The 17,868-nt window shown below is 35.3% G+C and overlaps 1 protein-coding gene across 4 annotated transcripts in view; it reads left to right on the forward strand.

Annotated features, from left to right (window-relative positions):
• ORC4 (origin recognition complex subunit 4) overlaps positions 1-17,868 on the forward strand; it is an 87,500-nt gene that overhangs the window by 68,296 nt on the left and 1,336 nt on the right. For all 4 annotated transcript variants that reach the window (XM_036746595.1, XM_036746596.1, XM_036746597.1 and 1 more), the window contains 4 exons: positions 381-467; positions 14,981-15,089; positions 15,713-15,808; positions 15,893-15,960. In XM_036746595.1, the coding sequence (XP_036602490.1) occupies positions 381-467; positions 14,981-15,089; positions 15,713-15,808; positions 15,893-15,960 (360 nt within the window). The remainder of the gene's footprint in view (positions 1-380; positions 468-14,980; positions 15,090-15,712; positions 15,809-15,892; positions 15,961-17,868) is intronic.

The raw sequence follows: 17,868 nt of genomic DNA on the forward strand, positions 1-17,868 counted from the left end.
TGTTTCAGTCGTTCAGATGGTCCATAATGAGACATCATCATTCTCCAAATTCCCTGAAGCAGTGATGTCCAGGGGCTGGCATGTATATACGTAGGCCCTTTTGAACTGCAAAGTATTATATTTTGATTTTATTTATAAAAAGAGGAACTCTCAGTCCATTTAGTTCATTTCTTTGACAAAATTCATGAAAAAATAGACAATGAGGTTTTTTTTTCATTTTAGTTTTAGTGTTTAGTTCCTCAAAAAAAAAAAAAAAACACCAACATTTATTTACTTATGAATTTCTGCCAGTTAATGTTGTCAGCCATACACCTTGGCATGACGCTTTTATGTTTCAAGTCTTCAACTGTAGATGATATCAGCTTCCATTTATATTTTAGTGTCTCTCAGAAGACAAGAATGTGAAAGAAGTTCTGCTGAAACATTTCCATGCCAGCAAAGACCTTCGATCATTGCATATGTTACTGGTTTGTATTCATTTGAAATATTGCCCTTCTCTTTATGGAAATGTATGTTAATTATTAAAATAATTGCTTATCACTTTCTTTCACAAGTTAATTGGATTTTGGAAACATTTTCCCAAGTATTTTAAAATATCATAGAGAATCTTCCGATACTCAGCCACTTTCTTTTTTAAGAATATTCAGTCATTCTAATACTGGAGAAAAACTAACATGGCAAATAACTTTTGAGAAAATAGAGATCTTAATTCATTGTTTTCTAGTCACTTCTTCCAGATACAGTAGCTATGCTTTCTCTATTAGATTCTTATTCTGTATTTATTTTCATGCCCTCTTGTGTCCATTTTTAAGGATGAATCTGTTTTCCCTATGTAATTGATAACTGGCAAATATATTATAAACACTAGAAATCTTAAATCTCTGAAGGCTTAATAGGATTTAGCTATAGTCTTGTGGATCAATTTTTATCAGTTCATGTAACAAATTTTGGTTATGTTTACTTTTTGGTTACGCCTAGAAAATAGCTGGGCTGCTGTTTTTGAAAAGCTTGTTAAATCTCTGCTTCACAGCACTTAACATAAAGGGTTCCAATCTAGACAACTTTCCTAATATCATTGGAATAATAGTGGTATATTTCAGTCAGCGTTTTTTCATATTATGTGTTGGATATTTTATTTTGTTTTTTTTTTTCCTTTTTATGCCCCCTGTTTTTGGCATCAGATTGGAACTAAGCATGTCTTCTTAACTGTAGAAATGAACATGTAGACAAGTCTTTTCTTTCACTGATATTTACTTTAGTTACTGTGGAGTAAAACAATGAATATATCTCAACAATTTCAGATGGTTTTTTTCACATTTCTGTTAAAAGTGAACTCTTCCATTTATTACTACATGATTTTAGTGTCCCTTGAAAATCTGATTAAATTAGCATCATGAACCTGTTTAGGATTTAGCTTGTAAATGATTAAAGCTCCTACTCAGGCATATAGAAAAAACTTTACTCAGTCAACTACTTTGTCTACTTTTGAAAATAAAATTGTACTAAGGTGATTTAATGATAGGAAGAACTTTAAAAAATAAAAGCTCTATGGAAAAACTATAGGATTAACTGCAGATCTGGCTTTTGTGATGCCTTTATCAAAATTTCAAAGGTCTCCTGTGGTGGGGACTTCAGGTGTTGACCTCTTTTATCATAGGGCCTATCATAATGCTTCATGTAGAAAAGTATTTATCATCATAGATTTAGAGTGGCAGTGGGCCTTAGAGGCCATCAATTTTGACTCCTCTCACTTTGTAGATGAGGAAACAGACCCAGAAAGAATCTTAGGGTAAATGACTTGTTTAAGTGACTTGCTGAGAGTCACATAAGCAGTTAATTGTCAGAGGTAGGATTTTAATCCCAAGTCTTTCTGACTCCAAGTCTAGTACTCTATCCACTATGTGTTAAGTGGAATTTACTTGGAAGACTAGAAGTATGGAGGGATTCTCTTCAAACAGCAAAGTAATTTATTGACATAAATTTCCCTTCCCATTTTAATTTTTTAAAATTGTGAGATTACAACTTCTTGTGCTTGAATACTTGGCACCTTAATCTGGAAGCTTTGAGCTTTCTCTTTAATACACTACGCCACTGGTGTAAAATGATCATTTGCTTTTAAGGTGGGTAGAGCATATTAGTAGCCACATTCTCATTAGGATGTACTTTCTTTTTCTGTATATGGCAATCCTTAAAGTTGACCTTAAAGTCTGGACTTGTGATTTCCCTAAGTGTTGAGAACCATTGAGGGAACTCCTTCATATTGGCAGCTCATCTTTACCTTATAGTCTTAGAGACTTCTCTGGGATCACTAAGAGCTTAAGTAACTTGCCCATGGTTATCTTTGTAATATGTGTCATAAGCAGAACTTGAAACCAAGTTTCCTGATTCTAAGTTTGTCCTTCTAACCAATATACCACCACATTGCCTTTCACTTTAGTAAAATAACCTAGAATTTTTTTAAACCATTTATTGAAACTTCATCAGTTCCATTTAAAGGAGTACCTCCAACCTTTTAAGATCTCAGACTATCTACAGGGTTGTGTGCTATAACATTTCTGCCATAAAAACTTAAAAACTAGTCTGTAGACTACTAATAAAGGTATGCCTTGACTGGGCTATATCTAATAAAATCTTTACTTTTTTTTCTTTTTCCAATTATATGTTAAGACAATTTTTAACATTCATTTAAAAATTTTTTTGAGTGCCAGATTTTCTCTCTTTCTCTGTCCCATACCTTTCCCTAAAAAGGTAAGAAATTTAAATAGGTTATAAATGTGCAATCATGTAAAACATGCTTCCAGATTAGTCATGCTGTGAGAGAAGAAACAGAACAAAATGGGGAAAAAAACACGTAAAAGATAAAGAAATAGTATGAAAATACTGTCCTTTGATCTTCATTCAGACTCCAAATTCTTTTTCTGGATGTAGATAGTATTTTCCATCCTGAGTTCTTTGGAATTGTCTTGGATCATCGTATTGCTGAGAAGAGCAAAGTCTAGCATAGTTGATCATCACACATTGTTGCTGTTACTATGTATAATTTTCTACTGGTCCTGCACACTTCACCCAGCATCAAGTTCATCTTCAGGTTTTTCTGAAAACTGCCTGTTCGTATCTTTTGACCATTTATCAATTGGGGAATGACTTGTATTCTTATAAATTTGATTCATTTCTCATATACAGAGATATTTGCTGTAAAAATTGCTTCCCAGCTTTCTGTTTTCCTTTTAAACTTTCTTGCATTGATTTTGTTTGTATGAAACCTTTTTAATTTAATATAATCAAAATTATCCATCTTACATCTCATCATGCTCTCTATGTTTTGTTTGGTCAAAAATTCTTCTCTTCTCCGTAGATGTGAGAGATAAACTATTCCTTGTTCTCCTAATTTGCTTATGGTATCACCCGTTATGTCTAAATCATGTACCTATTTTGATTTTGTCTTTGCATGAGGTGTTAGATGTTGGTCTCTACTAGTTTATGCCATACTGTTTTCCAAGCATTGTTGGTCAAATAATGAGTTCTTAACCCAGAAGCTGAGGTCATTGGGTTTATCAAACACTGTGGTCATTTACTACTGTGTCTTGTGTGCCTAATGTAATCCATCACTCTATTTCTTATCTAGTACCAGATAATTTTGATGATTGTTGCTTTATGCTTAGGCCACTTTCCTTTGCATTTTTTTTTCATTAATTCTCTTGGTATTCTTGACTTTTTGTTCTTCCAGATGAATTTTGTTATTTTTTTTTTCTATATCTGTAAAATAACTTTTTGGTAGTTTTGTATGACACTGAATATGCAAATTAGTTTAAGTAGAATTAGCATTTTTATTTTATTGACTTAGCCTATCAATGAGCAATTGATATTTTTCCAGTTGTTTAGATCTGACTTCTATTTGTGAGAATAGTGTTTTTTAATTGTTTTCATATAGTTTCTGGGTTGGTCTTGGCAGGTAGACTTCCAAATATTTTATATTTTCTACAGTTATTTTGGATGGTATTTCTCTTTCTGTTGCATGCTGCTGGGCTTTGCTGATCATATATCAAAATGCATATGATTTATATGGGTTTATTTTATAAATTGCTTCTTGTTAAAGTTAATTATTTCAGGGTGTTTTTTAGTTGATTTTCTAGGATTCTCTAAGTATATCATCATATCATCTGCAAAGATTAATAGTTCTGTTTCCTCATTGTTTTTTATTCTGATTCCTTTGATTTCTTTTACTTTTTGCTATAGCTACCTTTTCTGGTAAAATATTGAATATTAGTGGTGATAATGGGCATCCTTGCTAAATCCCTTGATCTTATTGGGAAGGCTTCTAGCTTATATTTATTATAGATAATGCTTGCTAATGATTTAAGGTAGATACTACTTATTATTTAAGAAAAGCCCCATTTATTTCTAAGCTCTCTAGTGTTTTTAATAGGAATGGGTACTGTATTTTGTCAGAAGCTTTTTCTTCATCTTTTGAAATAATCATTTGATTTCTTTTGTTTTTTTTTTGTTTTGTTTTGTTTTGTCAACATGGTCAATTAAGTTTATAGTTTTCCTATTATTGAACCAGCCCTGCATTCCTGGCAGAAGTCCCACCTTATCATAGTTTATTATCCTGGTGATATATTGCTTTAATCTCCTTGCTAGTATTTTATCAATTTTTAGGGAAATGGGTCTGTGGTTTTCTTTCTCTGTTGTCACTCTTTCTGGTTTAGGTATCAGCACCACATAAAAGGATTTTGGTAAGACTCCACCTGTTTCCCCAATTATTTTAGATATTATTGGAATTAATTGTTCTTTAAATGTTGGTAGAATTCATTTGTGAATCCATCTGGCCCTGGGGATTCTCTCTCATTTTCCTCATTGATGGGTTCTTAAATTTCTTTTTCTAAAACAGGGTTACTTAAGTATTCTGTTTCCTCGTCTGTTAATCCCGGCAATTTATACTTTTATAAATATTCATTCATTTCACTTATATTGTCAAGTTTGTTGGCATACAGTTGGACAGAATAGTTCCTGAGCATTGCTTTAGTTTCCTTTTCGTTGATGGTGAATTCACCTTTTTTATTTTTGATACTGGCGATTTGTTTTTTTCTTTCTTTCTTTTTTTTTTATCAAATTAACCAATGGTTTGTATTTTTTATAGTTTTTTTTTTCCATAAAACTAGTGCTTAGGGTTTTTTTCTTACTTTAAGTTTTATTAATCTCTCCTTATATTTTTCAGCATTTCGAATTTGGTATTTAATTGGGAATTTTTAATTCTTTTTTCTAGCTTTTTTTAGTTGCCTACCCAATTCGTCGATCTCTTCTTTTTTTGTTTTATTGATATAGCTGTTTAGAGATATAATTTTCTCCTAACTACTGTTTTGGCTGCATCCCATGAATTTTGGTATGTTGCCTCATTATTGTCATTCTTCTTGACTCTTGATTATTTCTTATTGATTATTTCTATGATCTGTTCTTTAATCGACTTATTTTTTAGGATTAAATTAGTTTCCAATTAATTTTTAATCTGTCTTTCCATGGCCCTGTATTAAATGTAATTTTTATTGCTTTATGATCTGAAAAGGATGGATTTAATATTTCTGCCTTTCTGCATTTGATTTTGAGGTTTTTATTTTCTTATAACTGATTCATATTTGTTCTTTAATCGACTTATTTTTTAGGATTAAATTAGTTTCCAATTAATTTTTAATCTGTCTTTCCATGGCCCTGTATTAAATGTAATTTTTATTGCTTTATGATCTGAAAAGGATGGATTTAATATTTCTGCCTTTCTGCATTTGATTTTGAGGTTTTTATTTTCTTATAACTGATTCATATTTGTGTAGGTGCCAGGCACCATTGTGAAAAAGGTATATTCCTTTCTATCCCCATTCAGTTTTCTCCAGAGGTGTGTCATCTAACTTTTCTGAAATTGTATTCACCTCCTTAACTTCTATCTTGTTTATTTTGTGGTTAGATTTTTCTAGTTTTGAGAGAGGAAAGTTGAGGTCGCCCACTAGTATAGTTTTACTGTATATTTCCTCTTAAAATTCATTTAACTTCTCCTTTAGAAATTCAGGCACTATACCATTTGGTGCATATATGTTTAGTATTGACATTGCTTCATTGTCTATGGTACCTTTTATCAAGATGGAGTTTCCTTTCTTGTCTCTTTTAATTAGATCTGTTTTTGCTTTTCCTTTGTCTGAGACCAGGATTGCTATCTTTGCTTTTTTTACTAAAGCTGAAGCATAATAGATTCTTCTTTTACTCTGTGTGTGTCTCTGCTTCAAATGTATTTTTGTAAACAACATATTGTAGGATTCTGTTTTTTAATCCACTCTGTCCTCTTCCATTTTGTGGGTGAGTTCATCCCATTCACATTCACAATTATGATTGCTAACTATACTTTTCTCTCTCTACTCTTTTATCGTGCCCTTCCTCACTAGTGTATTGCTTCTGATCACTTCCTTCTTCAGTCTACCCTCCCAATTCGCTCTTACCAGGTGCCACCCCCGCCACCCTATTTATTGTCCCCCTCCCCTCTCACTTCCCCACAGGGTAAGATAGATTTCTATATCAATCAGTTTGTATGTTATTCCTTCTTTGATCCAAATCCAGTAAGAGTAGGGTTCAAGTAGTGCTCATCCTTTTACCTTCTTCCCCTCTACTACAACAGATCTTTTGCACCTCTTCATGTGATATAATTTACCCTATTCTACCTCTCCCTTCCATCTTCTCCCAGTGCAGTCCCCTTTCTCACCCATTAATTTCTTTTATATCATCCCATCAAACTTATTCTCAAACACTCAGTCTATGTATGCTCCTTTTAACTGCTCTAATAAAGATACAATTCTTCAGAGTTACAAGTATCATCTTCCTGTGTACAGATGTAAATGGTTTAACCTTAGTGAATACCTTATTTTTTTTTCTTTCCCATTTACCTTTTTGTGCTTCTCTTAAGTCTTAAAATTGAAAATCAAATTTTCTGTTTAGCTCTTGTCTTTTCATCAAGAATGTTTAAAAGTCCCCTATTTCATTGCATGTACATTTTTCCCCCTGAAAGATTATGCTCAGTTTTGCTGGGTAGTTGATTCTTGGTTGTAATCCAAGCTCCTTTGCCTTCCAGAGTATCATATTCCAAGCCCTTTGATTATTAATTGTAGAAGCTGCTAAATCCTGTGTAATCTTCATTATAACTCCTTGATATTTGAATTGATTCTTTCTGGCTGTTTACAGTATGTTTTGCTTGACCTGAGAGTTCTGGAATTTGGCTACAGTATTCCTGGGAGTTTTCATTTTGAGATGTCTTTCAGGAGGTAATCAGTGGATTATTTTCAATTTCTATTTTACCTGCTGGTTCTAGGATATCAGGGTAGTTTTCCTTGATAATTTCTTGAAAGATGCTGTCCAGACTCCTTTTCCCAGCTTTCGGGTCTAGTCCAGTAATTCTTAAACTATCTCCCTTGGATCCATTTTCTCAGTCACTTATTTTTCCAGTAAGGTATTTTACATTTTGTTTTATTTTTTCATTCTTTTAATTTTGTTTGATTGATTCTTGATGTCTCATAGAGTCATTAGTTTCCACCTGTCCAATTCTAATTTTTAAGGAATTATTTTCTTGAGTTTCGTACATCCTTTGTCATCTTGCCAATTCTACTTTTTAAGGGGTTGTTTTCTTTAGTGGTTTTTTGTTCCTTTTCCATTTGGCCAATTCTACTTTTTTAAGTGTTTTCTTTTTCCAAGTTTCTTTCATCATTCTCCTGAATAACTCATTTTTCTTCTACCTCTCTCATTTGATTTTTAAAGTCCTTTTAGAGCTCTTTTTTGGAGAAGGACTTTTTGGGCCTGAGACCAATTCGTATTTCTCTTTGAGACTTCACATGTAGGAGTTTTGACATTGTTTCCTCTTCTGAGTTTCTGTTTTGATCTTCCCAGTCACTGTAGTAGCTTTCTATGATCACATGTTTTGTTTTTGTTGTTTTTTGCTGATTTTCCGGCCTGTTTCATTACTTTTAAAGTTGAGCTATGCTCCTGGGGCACAGGGGGCACTGTTCCAAGCTTCTTGCACTGCCAGGGGGGAGGGGAGAGACAAGGATTTGGTCACTGGCTTTCTGTACTGGGTCCACCAGGGCTGGCTGTTAGAACCTGGGCTGGGGTGGTCTACTCTAGCTGGCTGGGCTGGAGCCTCAAGGCCTGCCAGGCCTGACCACTAGATTCCTGTGTTGGAGGGGTTGGAGGCCTTAAAACTGGCCCTCTGTGCAACTGGTCTGCTGAGCTGGGACTGCAGGGCCTCAGTTGCTCATCTGTGCTGGGGCTAGAGGCCCTCCTGCTGGCATGCCCTGACACTGCCTGGGTTGGACTGTACTTACCTTTGACCCAAGTGAGACAAACCTTTCCTACAGTCTTTCTATGTTATCTTGGACTGGAAAATTGCTTCATCCTTTCCTTTTGTGGGTTCTGTCACTCCAGAATTTGTTTTGAGGCATGATTCAAAGTTGTTTTGAGGGAAATTGGGGAGAGCTCACTCAACTTCCTGCCTTTTCTCTGCCATCTTGGCTCTGCTCTCTAATTTTTTCTTACATCATTCTCATACTCAAAACATCATTGTTTATTAACCAATAGCCTAAAATAAATTTTTCAGTTTTATTATCAGTTATAATGCCATCTGCCCTTTACTCATCAAGAATATTTAATGCTCAGATGCCTATCACACTTATCTAGGTGCTAGACCAAGTTATTCATAAAAAGAGAAATGGTGTCTGTTCACTATGACTGAAGTCATAATTAACAACATTGAGACAAATTAGAATTTTTTTTTAAATTTGGGTTTACTAATCCTGAAGGGTTGGAGAAAGAATGGTTGCAGACCATCTAGTAAGAAGAGAATAGTGTTATTTGGGTTGGCGAACAAGTATTTCTTACTAAGCAGTTATTCTATGCCGGATATTGTGCCAAGCACAAGACAAGTGAGATAGCCCTTTCTCTCAAGGAGCTTACATTCTAATGCAAGAGACAATCCATACAACAAAATCGATAATGCCATGGTATGAGAGAGAGCATATTAGCAGATAGGAATGAGAATGGAGAGTTGAGAGCAAAGCTTTTTGTAGAAGGTGTGACATGAACGGAGCCATGAAGGAAACCACAGCTTCAAAGAGGTGGATGTTCAGAGAGAATGTATTTCAGGCAGGTGAGTTAACAAGTGTAAAGGCATGGAAATGGAAGAAAAAGATTATATATGAAGCCAGTACAACTGGATTGCAATGTGGGCAGCACTGTATGTATAAAATGTCTGGAAAGGCAAGAACGGGTCTGGTTGTGAAAAGTTTTAAATGCCAAACAGATGCCAGGAAAGTTTGTTGAGTAGTGTGATTACATGATCAGATGTGCACTTTAGGAAAATTTCTTTGGCATCTTGGGCAGAAGATAGATTGGAATAGAGAGAAGCATGAACAGAGAGACAAAATAGGATGCTTTTATAGTAGTTGTATTGCATTTCAATCACCCAATTTCTCAGTCTTGGTGTCTTTTTTGACTCCCTTATTCTCACCTCATTTATCCAGTCAATTGCCAAACCTTGTCATTTCTGCCACCATTCTTACTTCAGGCCCTCTTTTCTTCTCCCCCAGATTATTACAACAGCATCCTAAATTGTTTTTCTTGCCTCAAGTCTCTCACTACTCTGTCCAACCTATAGCAAGCAATACAGCAGTCTGTATATTGCTGACAAAATAATTCTTTTTTTTAAAATTTATTTTTTATTTTTAGTTTACAACACTCAGTTGCACAAGTTTTTGAGCTCCAAATTTTCTCTCCCTCCCTCTCCTCCCTCCTTCCCCCAAGGCAGCATGTAATCTGATATAGGTTCTACACAATTTTCCATAAACACCTATCTGTCCATGAAACTCCCCTACTGAATCAATTTCAGTGACTTTCTACTGCCTCTAGGTTGAAATATAAACTTGTTGGGTTTTTTTGTCTTGCTGCATCCATTCTTTCTAGTTTCCTTCTTTCTATGATCCAGCCATAGTCACCTTTTTATCTATTTCTCAGGCACAATACTCCATCTCCTACCTCTGTGCTTTTGGATTGGCTGTCCTGCACACCTGGAATTTCCTCCCTCTTCACTTCTACCACATCAAGACCTTCTCTTTAGAGAAGCACCATACAAAGTACTGTCTTTTCTTAAAACCTCCTTTCCCTCATTTCTTCAACTCTCAAACTTCATTGTATTTAAAATAATTTTATGTAATTTTAGATTTATTTACTTTATATTTATGGTACATATATATATGTGTATGTGTACACACACACACACACACACACACACACACACACACACACATGTCTTTCTCTTTAGAATGTAAGCTCCTTAGAAATTTGTATTTTTTCCTTCCTTGTACTTTTGTCCCAAAGGCCTAATCATAATGCCTGGCACTTAGTAGGCATTTAATAAATGCTTGTTGAATCACTTGATTCAGGCAGGAGATGTTGAGGTCCTGAACTGTGAATATAGAAAAGGGGATGTTATTTGAAAGAAGCAATGAAATCGGCATCTGATTGGATATATGGGTTGACACTAAAAAGTTGAGAATAACACCAAAGTTGCAAACTTAGGTGACTGAAAACATACTCTCTCAACATTTAATAGCAAATTTCAGTTTTGAGGAGGGGTTGGGAATAAATATAACAAGCTTTATTCTGGATATATTTAATTAGAGATAGCTGCTGGTCATCCATATAGTTTTGTCCAACAGGCTTCACCAACACGTGATGTGGAAATTGAATCTCAGAACAAAGCATGGATGACTAGAGGCTTGGATATCTAGAACTGGGCATCATCTGCATTTAAATGATAATAGAAGTCTTAAGTCATCAGAGCTGATTTGATCACCAGGTGAAAAAGTATAGAAAGAAAAAGCGAAGAGAGCTCAGGACCAAGCCTTGGGGTACAGCCACAATTTAGGGGCATATGACCTGGATGAAGAATCAACAGATGAGACTGAGTAGGAGTGAGCAGACAGGTGGGGAGGAGAATGGGGATGAACAAGGCCCAGAACACCCATGGAAGAGAGACTGTCAGCATTTGGGAAGGCAAGGAGTCAGCTATTTCAAAAGCTGCAGAGAGGTGAAGTAGGACGAGGATAGAGAAGAGGCCTTTAGATTTGCATCCCAATTTGTCTCATGAAAGTGTAACTTTCTCTTCCAACTATACTCTAGTCCAGCCTCTTCACTAATCTACCATCTAACCTCCAGCCCCCTCTTGTAATTTAAGCTTCTTCCTCTTGCTTTCTCATTCATCATTTTATACTGGAATAGCATTGTCAGAGTACTGATACCATGGTGATAACTACCTGCACTGATAACTTGTGTGTGAATCAGTACACACAGTTACTCTGTTAAATATGTCACTTCATGCCCCTCCATCGGATTCTCTTCTTATTTTCAGTGCTAGGAAGCAAAAAGAGTTGACATAATTAATCTGAATGTCTGTCGTAGACCAACCACAAAGTAAGTAATTGTACTTATTTAACTCAGGTTTTAGGTTATTTTATATAACTATGAACTACAGAACTATGACTTTGGCAGTATAAGTGAACTTGCATTTACATTTTATCTACTCAGATCTTTTTCTTGTCTTTAATAGTAGTTAAAGACTAGTCTGCAGCCTGGTTCTATAACCTTGGTGGAGTATATAATTTCTTAATGCGGGAGGCAATATATCCAGTCCTCTTTTTTCCCCTCCTAGAACATATGCTGAAAACCTTAAGGAGCTTTGATATTATTTCCTGTGCTCTTTACCTTATCTTGATGATTTGTTGTCTTTTGTAATGTTGTTGTATTTTCTTAAAAATACAGCAATATGATTTTTACAATAATTACTGTTAGTATGAAAATATATTTCCTTTTATATGATATAAATGATATTTGAAATCATTTTTACATATACTATTAACAATACTTTCATGGAATAATTCTGATCTAGCAAAGAGTGATTTGGAAATGTTGGCACTCCAGATTCTCTTCTGCAATCCATTCTCCACTTGATGGAGTGAAGTCCCAAAGCCCAGGTCTGACCATGTCACTTCTATGCTTAACAAGCTTTAATACTTCTTAGTTGCTTTTAAAAGGGTAGCCTTCATATGGCAGTTAAAGCTTGTTTCAACCTTCCTTTCTGTCCTTGTTATACGTAATTCTTTTCATACACTCAGGTTCAGCCACATTTTCTTCCTTCCTCATTTTCCTTACCCAGTCCATTCCATCTTTTTCCACAGGCTTCTAATTACCTGTTACGCTAGGCAAGTCACCCTCCCTGGGCTTCAGTACTTAACCTGTTGAACGAAGGGGGTGGGGGTGGTTTATTAAATGTTCTCTGAGATTTAAAATGAGTAAAAGATGTATATGAGATAACTAATAAAAACAACTTCAAACTAACCTAATTCAGAGATGTTGACAGAAAATAAATAGGTGGAAATTTGGACATAACACAAATTATGACTATTTTCATAAGATGTTGTAAATGTAAAAAATTTACCATGAAGGAGACAAACAGGTCAGCAAAACTTGATCTCTTTACCAAATAGGAAGAGAGAATAGCTGAGGGCAATACAGATTTAGAATATGAACTTCATAACATCATAAGACCTTACAAAGAAGGATGGTGAAAAATTGTGAGCAATATTTTCTTATAAAACTATAAGAAACAGTGGCGGAAAAGTGAAGTTTTAAAAAGCTTGATGAGAGACCCACCTACACAAAAGTCATACCAAGGGCATTTAAGTATGTGAGAGAAAAAGAAAAGTAGAAAAGATGTGTAAAGATTAAAAAAAAATTCTATTATCAAGGCCACATTTGGACTCTTAATATCAAAATCTTAAAGGTGCTGCTTAATGAGGTGGAAACAGTGCTGAGGAAAATAGCTGGGAAAAACAGTTGAACAAGATCAAATATATACAGAGAGGACGTTTTTGCTGTAGGCAATATGTTTGGGGTATTGAGAATTGATAGGCTATCTGAGGGAGGAAGGGATTGCAAAGGTGTAGAAAAATAAGAGAGCTCTAATTACCAATAAAACAGAATAGGGAGACAAATCATTTTATACAAATTTATTAAGTTCCTGCTGTGTCCCAGACGGTGCAAGGTGGTGGAAAGACAAAAATGAAAACATCCATTATCTTTGAGGCCCTCATATTCTGTTTGGAGTAGGGAACACAGATCCAAAGTACATTTCAAGTGAAGGGGTTGGGGTAGGAGGGAAGCTGCCAACAGCTGGAAAAGCTTTAGGTAGAATTCCATGACTGAGCTGATCCTTGAAAAACTAGGGATTGCATTACAAACATGGAGGATAAGCAGTGAAAAGGCATTGATGAGAAGTGGATGCCCTTTCTGTAAGCAAGAATAATCTAAAAGACTCCTGGAGGGGCAGTCTGGGGCTAAGTTATGAACATATCCCAAAAGCACTTCCTGTGCTTTGGGGAAACCATGTGGGTAGCTGTGGGGGGAAATGGATTGAAGTGAGGGAGATTATTGTCTTCAACAAATAGTAGTTGGAAAGAAGGGTGAGATTTTGGAAAAAGACAGTGAGTTTTGATTTGGATTTTTGAATTTGAGTTATGGATTATGTGCCTATGTTCAAAATGTGCAAAAGGCATGAAACTCAGGAAGGAGATAAGGGTATACATATATACGTGTGTGTGTGTGTGTGTGTGTATGTGTGTGTATATCTATATACATATATATATATATAGATCTGGAAGTCATCATCATAGAGATGATAGTTTATGGTGTCAAGAGGATGTAGAGAGAAGAGAGTTCAGGACAGAGCTTTGGTGTATTTTACCCCACACCAAAGTGGGATATGGGTGATCCAGCAAAGTTGACTGAGGAGTTATCATACAGACAAGAAAATCAGGAGAACGTTATCATAAAAACCCAAAGAGGAAAGAGAATCCATGAAGAGAGAGGTAGTCTAGATGTCACATACTGCCAAGAGGTCAAAAAAGGTGAGAACTGAGGAAAGGCTACATTAATTTTGTCAGCTCAGGGAGAGTAATTTCAGTTGAGTGATGAGGTCAAAAGTCAAATTGCAAGGGTCTGAAGAAGAAAGTGAAAGAAGAAGTAGTGATGAGACCAGACAGTCTTTTCTAGGAGTTTGGTTGAAAAAAGGGAAGAGAGATAGAGGACAATAGCTTGACAGTACCCAAGGGTTTTTATAAGGATAGAAGAGACTTATGTGTTTGCAGGCAACAGAGAAGGAACCAGTAGTAGGGTCAGGTTGTAAGGGCTCTTTGCTGAAAACTATGGGAAGGAGATGGGGGACATGGTGGGGGGAGGGAGGGGAAGCCATCAATCAACCAAAAATCAAGCCATTTGAACAAAAGTGTTAACTTGATTTCATGAACTTGTAGCACTCCAAAACTTTGGTGATATTTTATCACATTCTGTTTTGATTTATAAGGTGAGGAATGATTTCATTTTTATAGGCTTCATGACTCCTGTAACATAGCACTTTTATATGGATATTCAGTAAAAACTTGTCAAATAAATGAGTTCTTTCATGCACAGAACTCATAGCAGAGAAACCAAGTTTGTATGGATTTCAGGCCATGAATATGACCTTCAAGTTACTGTGAGGGAATTTTGAACCCAGAAACAAAATCTTTGCTTAGCTGTCTTCTCTGTTTCTTCTTCCCTTGCCCTCCTCTGAAGCCCTTGGTTAAAATGTTCTCATGCTTTAGAAAAATACATAATTATCTCTATAAGTGGTTCAAGACTTCATAAGCAACTGGGGTTTTTAGTCACCTCATTTTTTTTAAATAAAATTACTTAGAGTTGAAGTACTTTGATAAGAAATGAAACCTGAAAGTACCTCTCCTAGCCAGTCATTTTTAATCTTTCACCAGGACTAAGGCTCCAAAATATGAATTGGTGTTTATTGTTACCACCAAAGTTCCCACAATAAGTAATTTGTTTTTTCTAATTCCCATTTTTTTCTTAGATGCTTGCTTTAAGTCACATAACGTCATCTCGCCCATTTATTATTCCAACAGACCTGGTAGAGGCAAACCATTTGTGTAGTATGGATTCTAAAGCAAATATTGTACATGGTAAGATAGCTACATTTTTTTGTGCTTGTGATATGAAATTATATTTCAGTTTATAAACTTAGTGGTCTATGTGAAATCAGATTGAAGGCCTCTTTAATGAAAGCAATTTTAAGCTTTTCTTTACTTGTCTTACTTAGTATACTTGCAAAGAAATGCGTAGGGTTGGTTTTCTTATAGAAATCAGTTTTATAACATTAGTCAGTGGAAAATACACTGGATTTGGAGTAGGAAGACCTGGGATCAAACCAAACACCATCTCGGAAAGCTTCCGTGTGTGACGTTGGTGCAGGTACTTCCTCATCTGTAAAAGGAGATTAGACTACAATATCCAACCTTGAAGGTCCCTTCCAGCCCTGCATCTGTTATCCATTAGCTATACCTTTTATGTAAATTTGTACAGTAATAAATAGCATAATGCTTATGTCTATCTACTGAACATACTTTAATGATATGCAATATTAACTAGTGGTACAAGTTTTGGAGAAGGAAAGGGCAAACACCATTCCAGTATCTTTGCCAAGAATATCCCATGGACAGTTTTGGAGTGCTGTGGTCCATGGAGTGACGAACAGCTGGACACAACTGAACAATAATAACTAAATTTTATTTCTTTCTCATTTCAGGTCTTTCAGTGTTAGAAATCTGTCTTCTTATAGCAATGAAACATTTAAATGACATTTATCAGGATGAACCTTTTAACTTTCAAATGGTCTATAATGGTAAGATATCTTGATAATTTTGTAATGACTGGTCAGTTTTTTGTATCCCAAGCATACCCAATAATGTCATTTATTTTAACGCAGAATTTCAGAAGTTTATCCAAAGGAAGGCCCATTCAGTTTATAATTTTGAAAAACCTGTTGTTATGAAGGTAAGATTTAGTTTTATGCAATTTTCTATAAAAAAAAATTTTTTTCTCTTACATGATGTGCTAAGAGAGAGCTCTTTCACATGAGGTTTGTTGAAGAAGTAAAAATCCTTTGCATGAAATTATCACAGGAAATGTTATCTCTTAGACAAGAAAAAGTGAGAATACTGAATAGCCATGTAAATCTAGTTTTCTTTTGTGGAGGTATGCTGCCCTCTACTGTCTAATTACAGGTACATACAGTTATGGAATTAGATGTTTAGTCTGTCTATTGTAAAAATTACGATGTCTCTTCACTTCCAATCCAATACCAGTTTTGTCACTTCCAGCAGCTAATTTAAGGAACAAATGTTTTTAGGAAAGAAACTTCATTAAGATGTACTATTCATATACTTGAAATGTTACGGGCTAGAAAGGACTTTATAGATCATCTGGTTCCACTTTATCATGTTAGACTAATAGAACAGGAGCCCAGAAAAGTTGTGACTCACTCAGAAGATTTCCAACTCATGGAAAATAGTGCCTATAGATATTAGATCAGATAGCTTAGGTTGAAAGCTTTTGGGTTCTTTGGTCTCCCACTGGGCCAACAATGTACTAGACTCTGGGAGAGTAGTAAGGCAAAATAGAATTACAGGTAAATTGAGTTTCATATGGAAGGCTATAAATGTGACAGTGAGGCTCCAGGTGGCAAATGCTCTCAAGTCACTACTAATAACAGTTTTTAGATTAGGCCAGCAAGTAGAATGTGTCAGTAACCTCATTATCCCAGTAACATTGCTTTAAAGCAGTGTTATATAGAGTGCATCTACTCAAAACTCTGCTAAGTTAAAAGTGTAAGGGTTGAAGAAGAGCAGGAGAGTGTTACTAAGTTAGTACATATAGAACCGTTTAGTGTTGGCCTCTTTTTTTTTTAGGCAGTGAACCAGTTTGTTCAATACCAGAATACTCTAGTTTTTGCCAAGCACATTAAAATGTTTTGTAAGCTTTGTAGCGTTTTTTCCAATCTGTCTGATGGTCATGTATAACAGGCACCCTAAGAATAGAAAGATTTAGATAGGTGAATTTACCAACAAGACCTATCCTTTACTCCCAGTAACATTAGGGAGAGAGCATTGCTACTCCTACTGTCCAAAACATTCTCAGCTCTTCTCTGAGGAATATCTAACTCCTTCTAATTATTCAGATATTGTTAAAGAAAAGAAGTTATATGTAACTTATACATACTTATATGTGTACCTTTGTCTCCTACAATAGTTTGTAAATTCCTTGAGGTCAGAGACTTTAAAATATTTTGGCTTTGTATCTCCAGAATGTCACATAGTGCTTACTTATAGCAACTGCTTAATAAATGCTTACTGATTGATTACAAGCACAAAATATGAAAGACATAAGGATGACTTCCAAGATATCAGATTGTAAGAAATACAATCTAAAATATTTTTATACAGAATAACAAATGTATCAAAAGACCAAAGAGGTCTGGGACTCTTGAGGCAGAAGTTTGAAGTTAGGCAAAAGGAGAGGGAGTCTATACCTTAAGCAGATAAGGATGTACTTTCCTTAGTTTGGGGCCAAGTTCCTTCGGTTTCCCTCTCAGCTCATCCCACCCCAGCAAAGCTGGGGAGCTTGTCTGGAGGAGATAAAGAAGAATCTCTTCTAGCTCTCCACTCAATGAAATTATTCTTATCCTCAGGAACTATAGAACAGGCCTGGTAGCCCACCAGACTTCACTTCCTACTCACTGTCCACCCTCCCCCTGAAAAAAAACCAAACAAACCCAAACCAATAAAACTTCTTGCCAATACCTGAAATCCCTTTAACATTTATTATTCTATGGTTATAGATGAAACATTTCACTGTAAATGAGTTGCAGTTAAGTGTGATTTCCCCTTTGATAAGAGGTAAGAA

The sequence above is a fragment of the Trichosurus vulpecula genome, chromosome 2 (genome assembly GCF_011100635.1).
Source record: "Trichosurus vulpecula isolate mTriVul1 chromosome 2, mTriVul1.pri, whole genome shotgun sequence".
NCBI classification, from domain to species: domain Eukaryota; kingdom Metazoa; phylum Chordata; class Mammalia; order Diprotodontia; family Phalangeridae; genus Trichosurus; species Trichosurus vulpecula.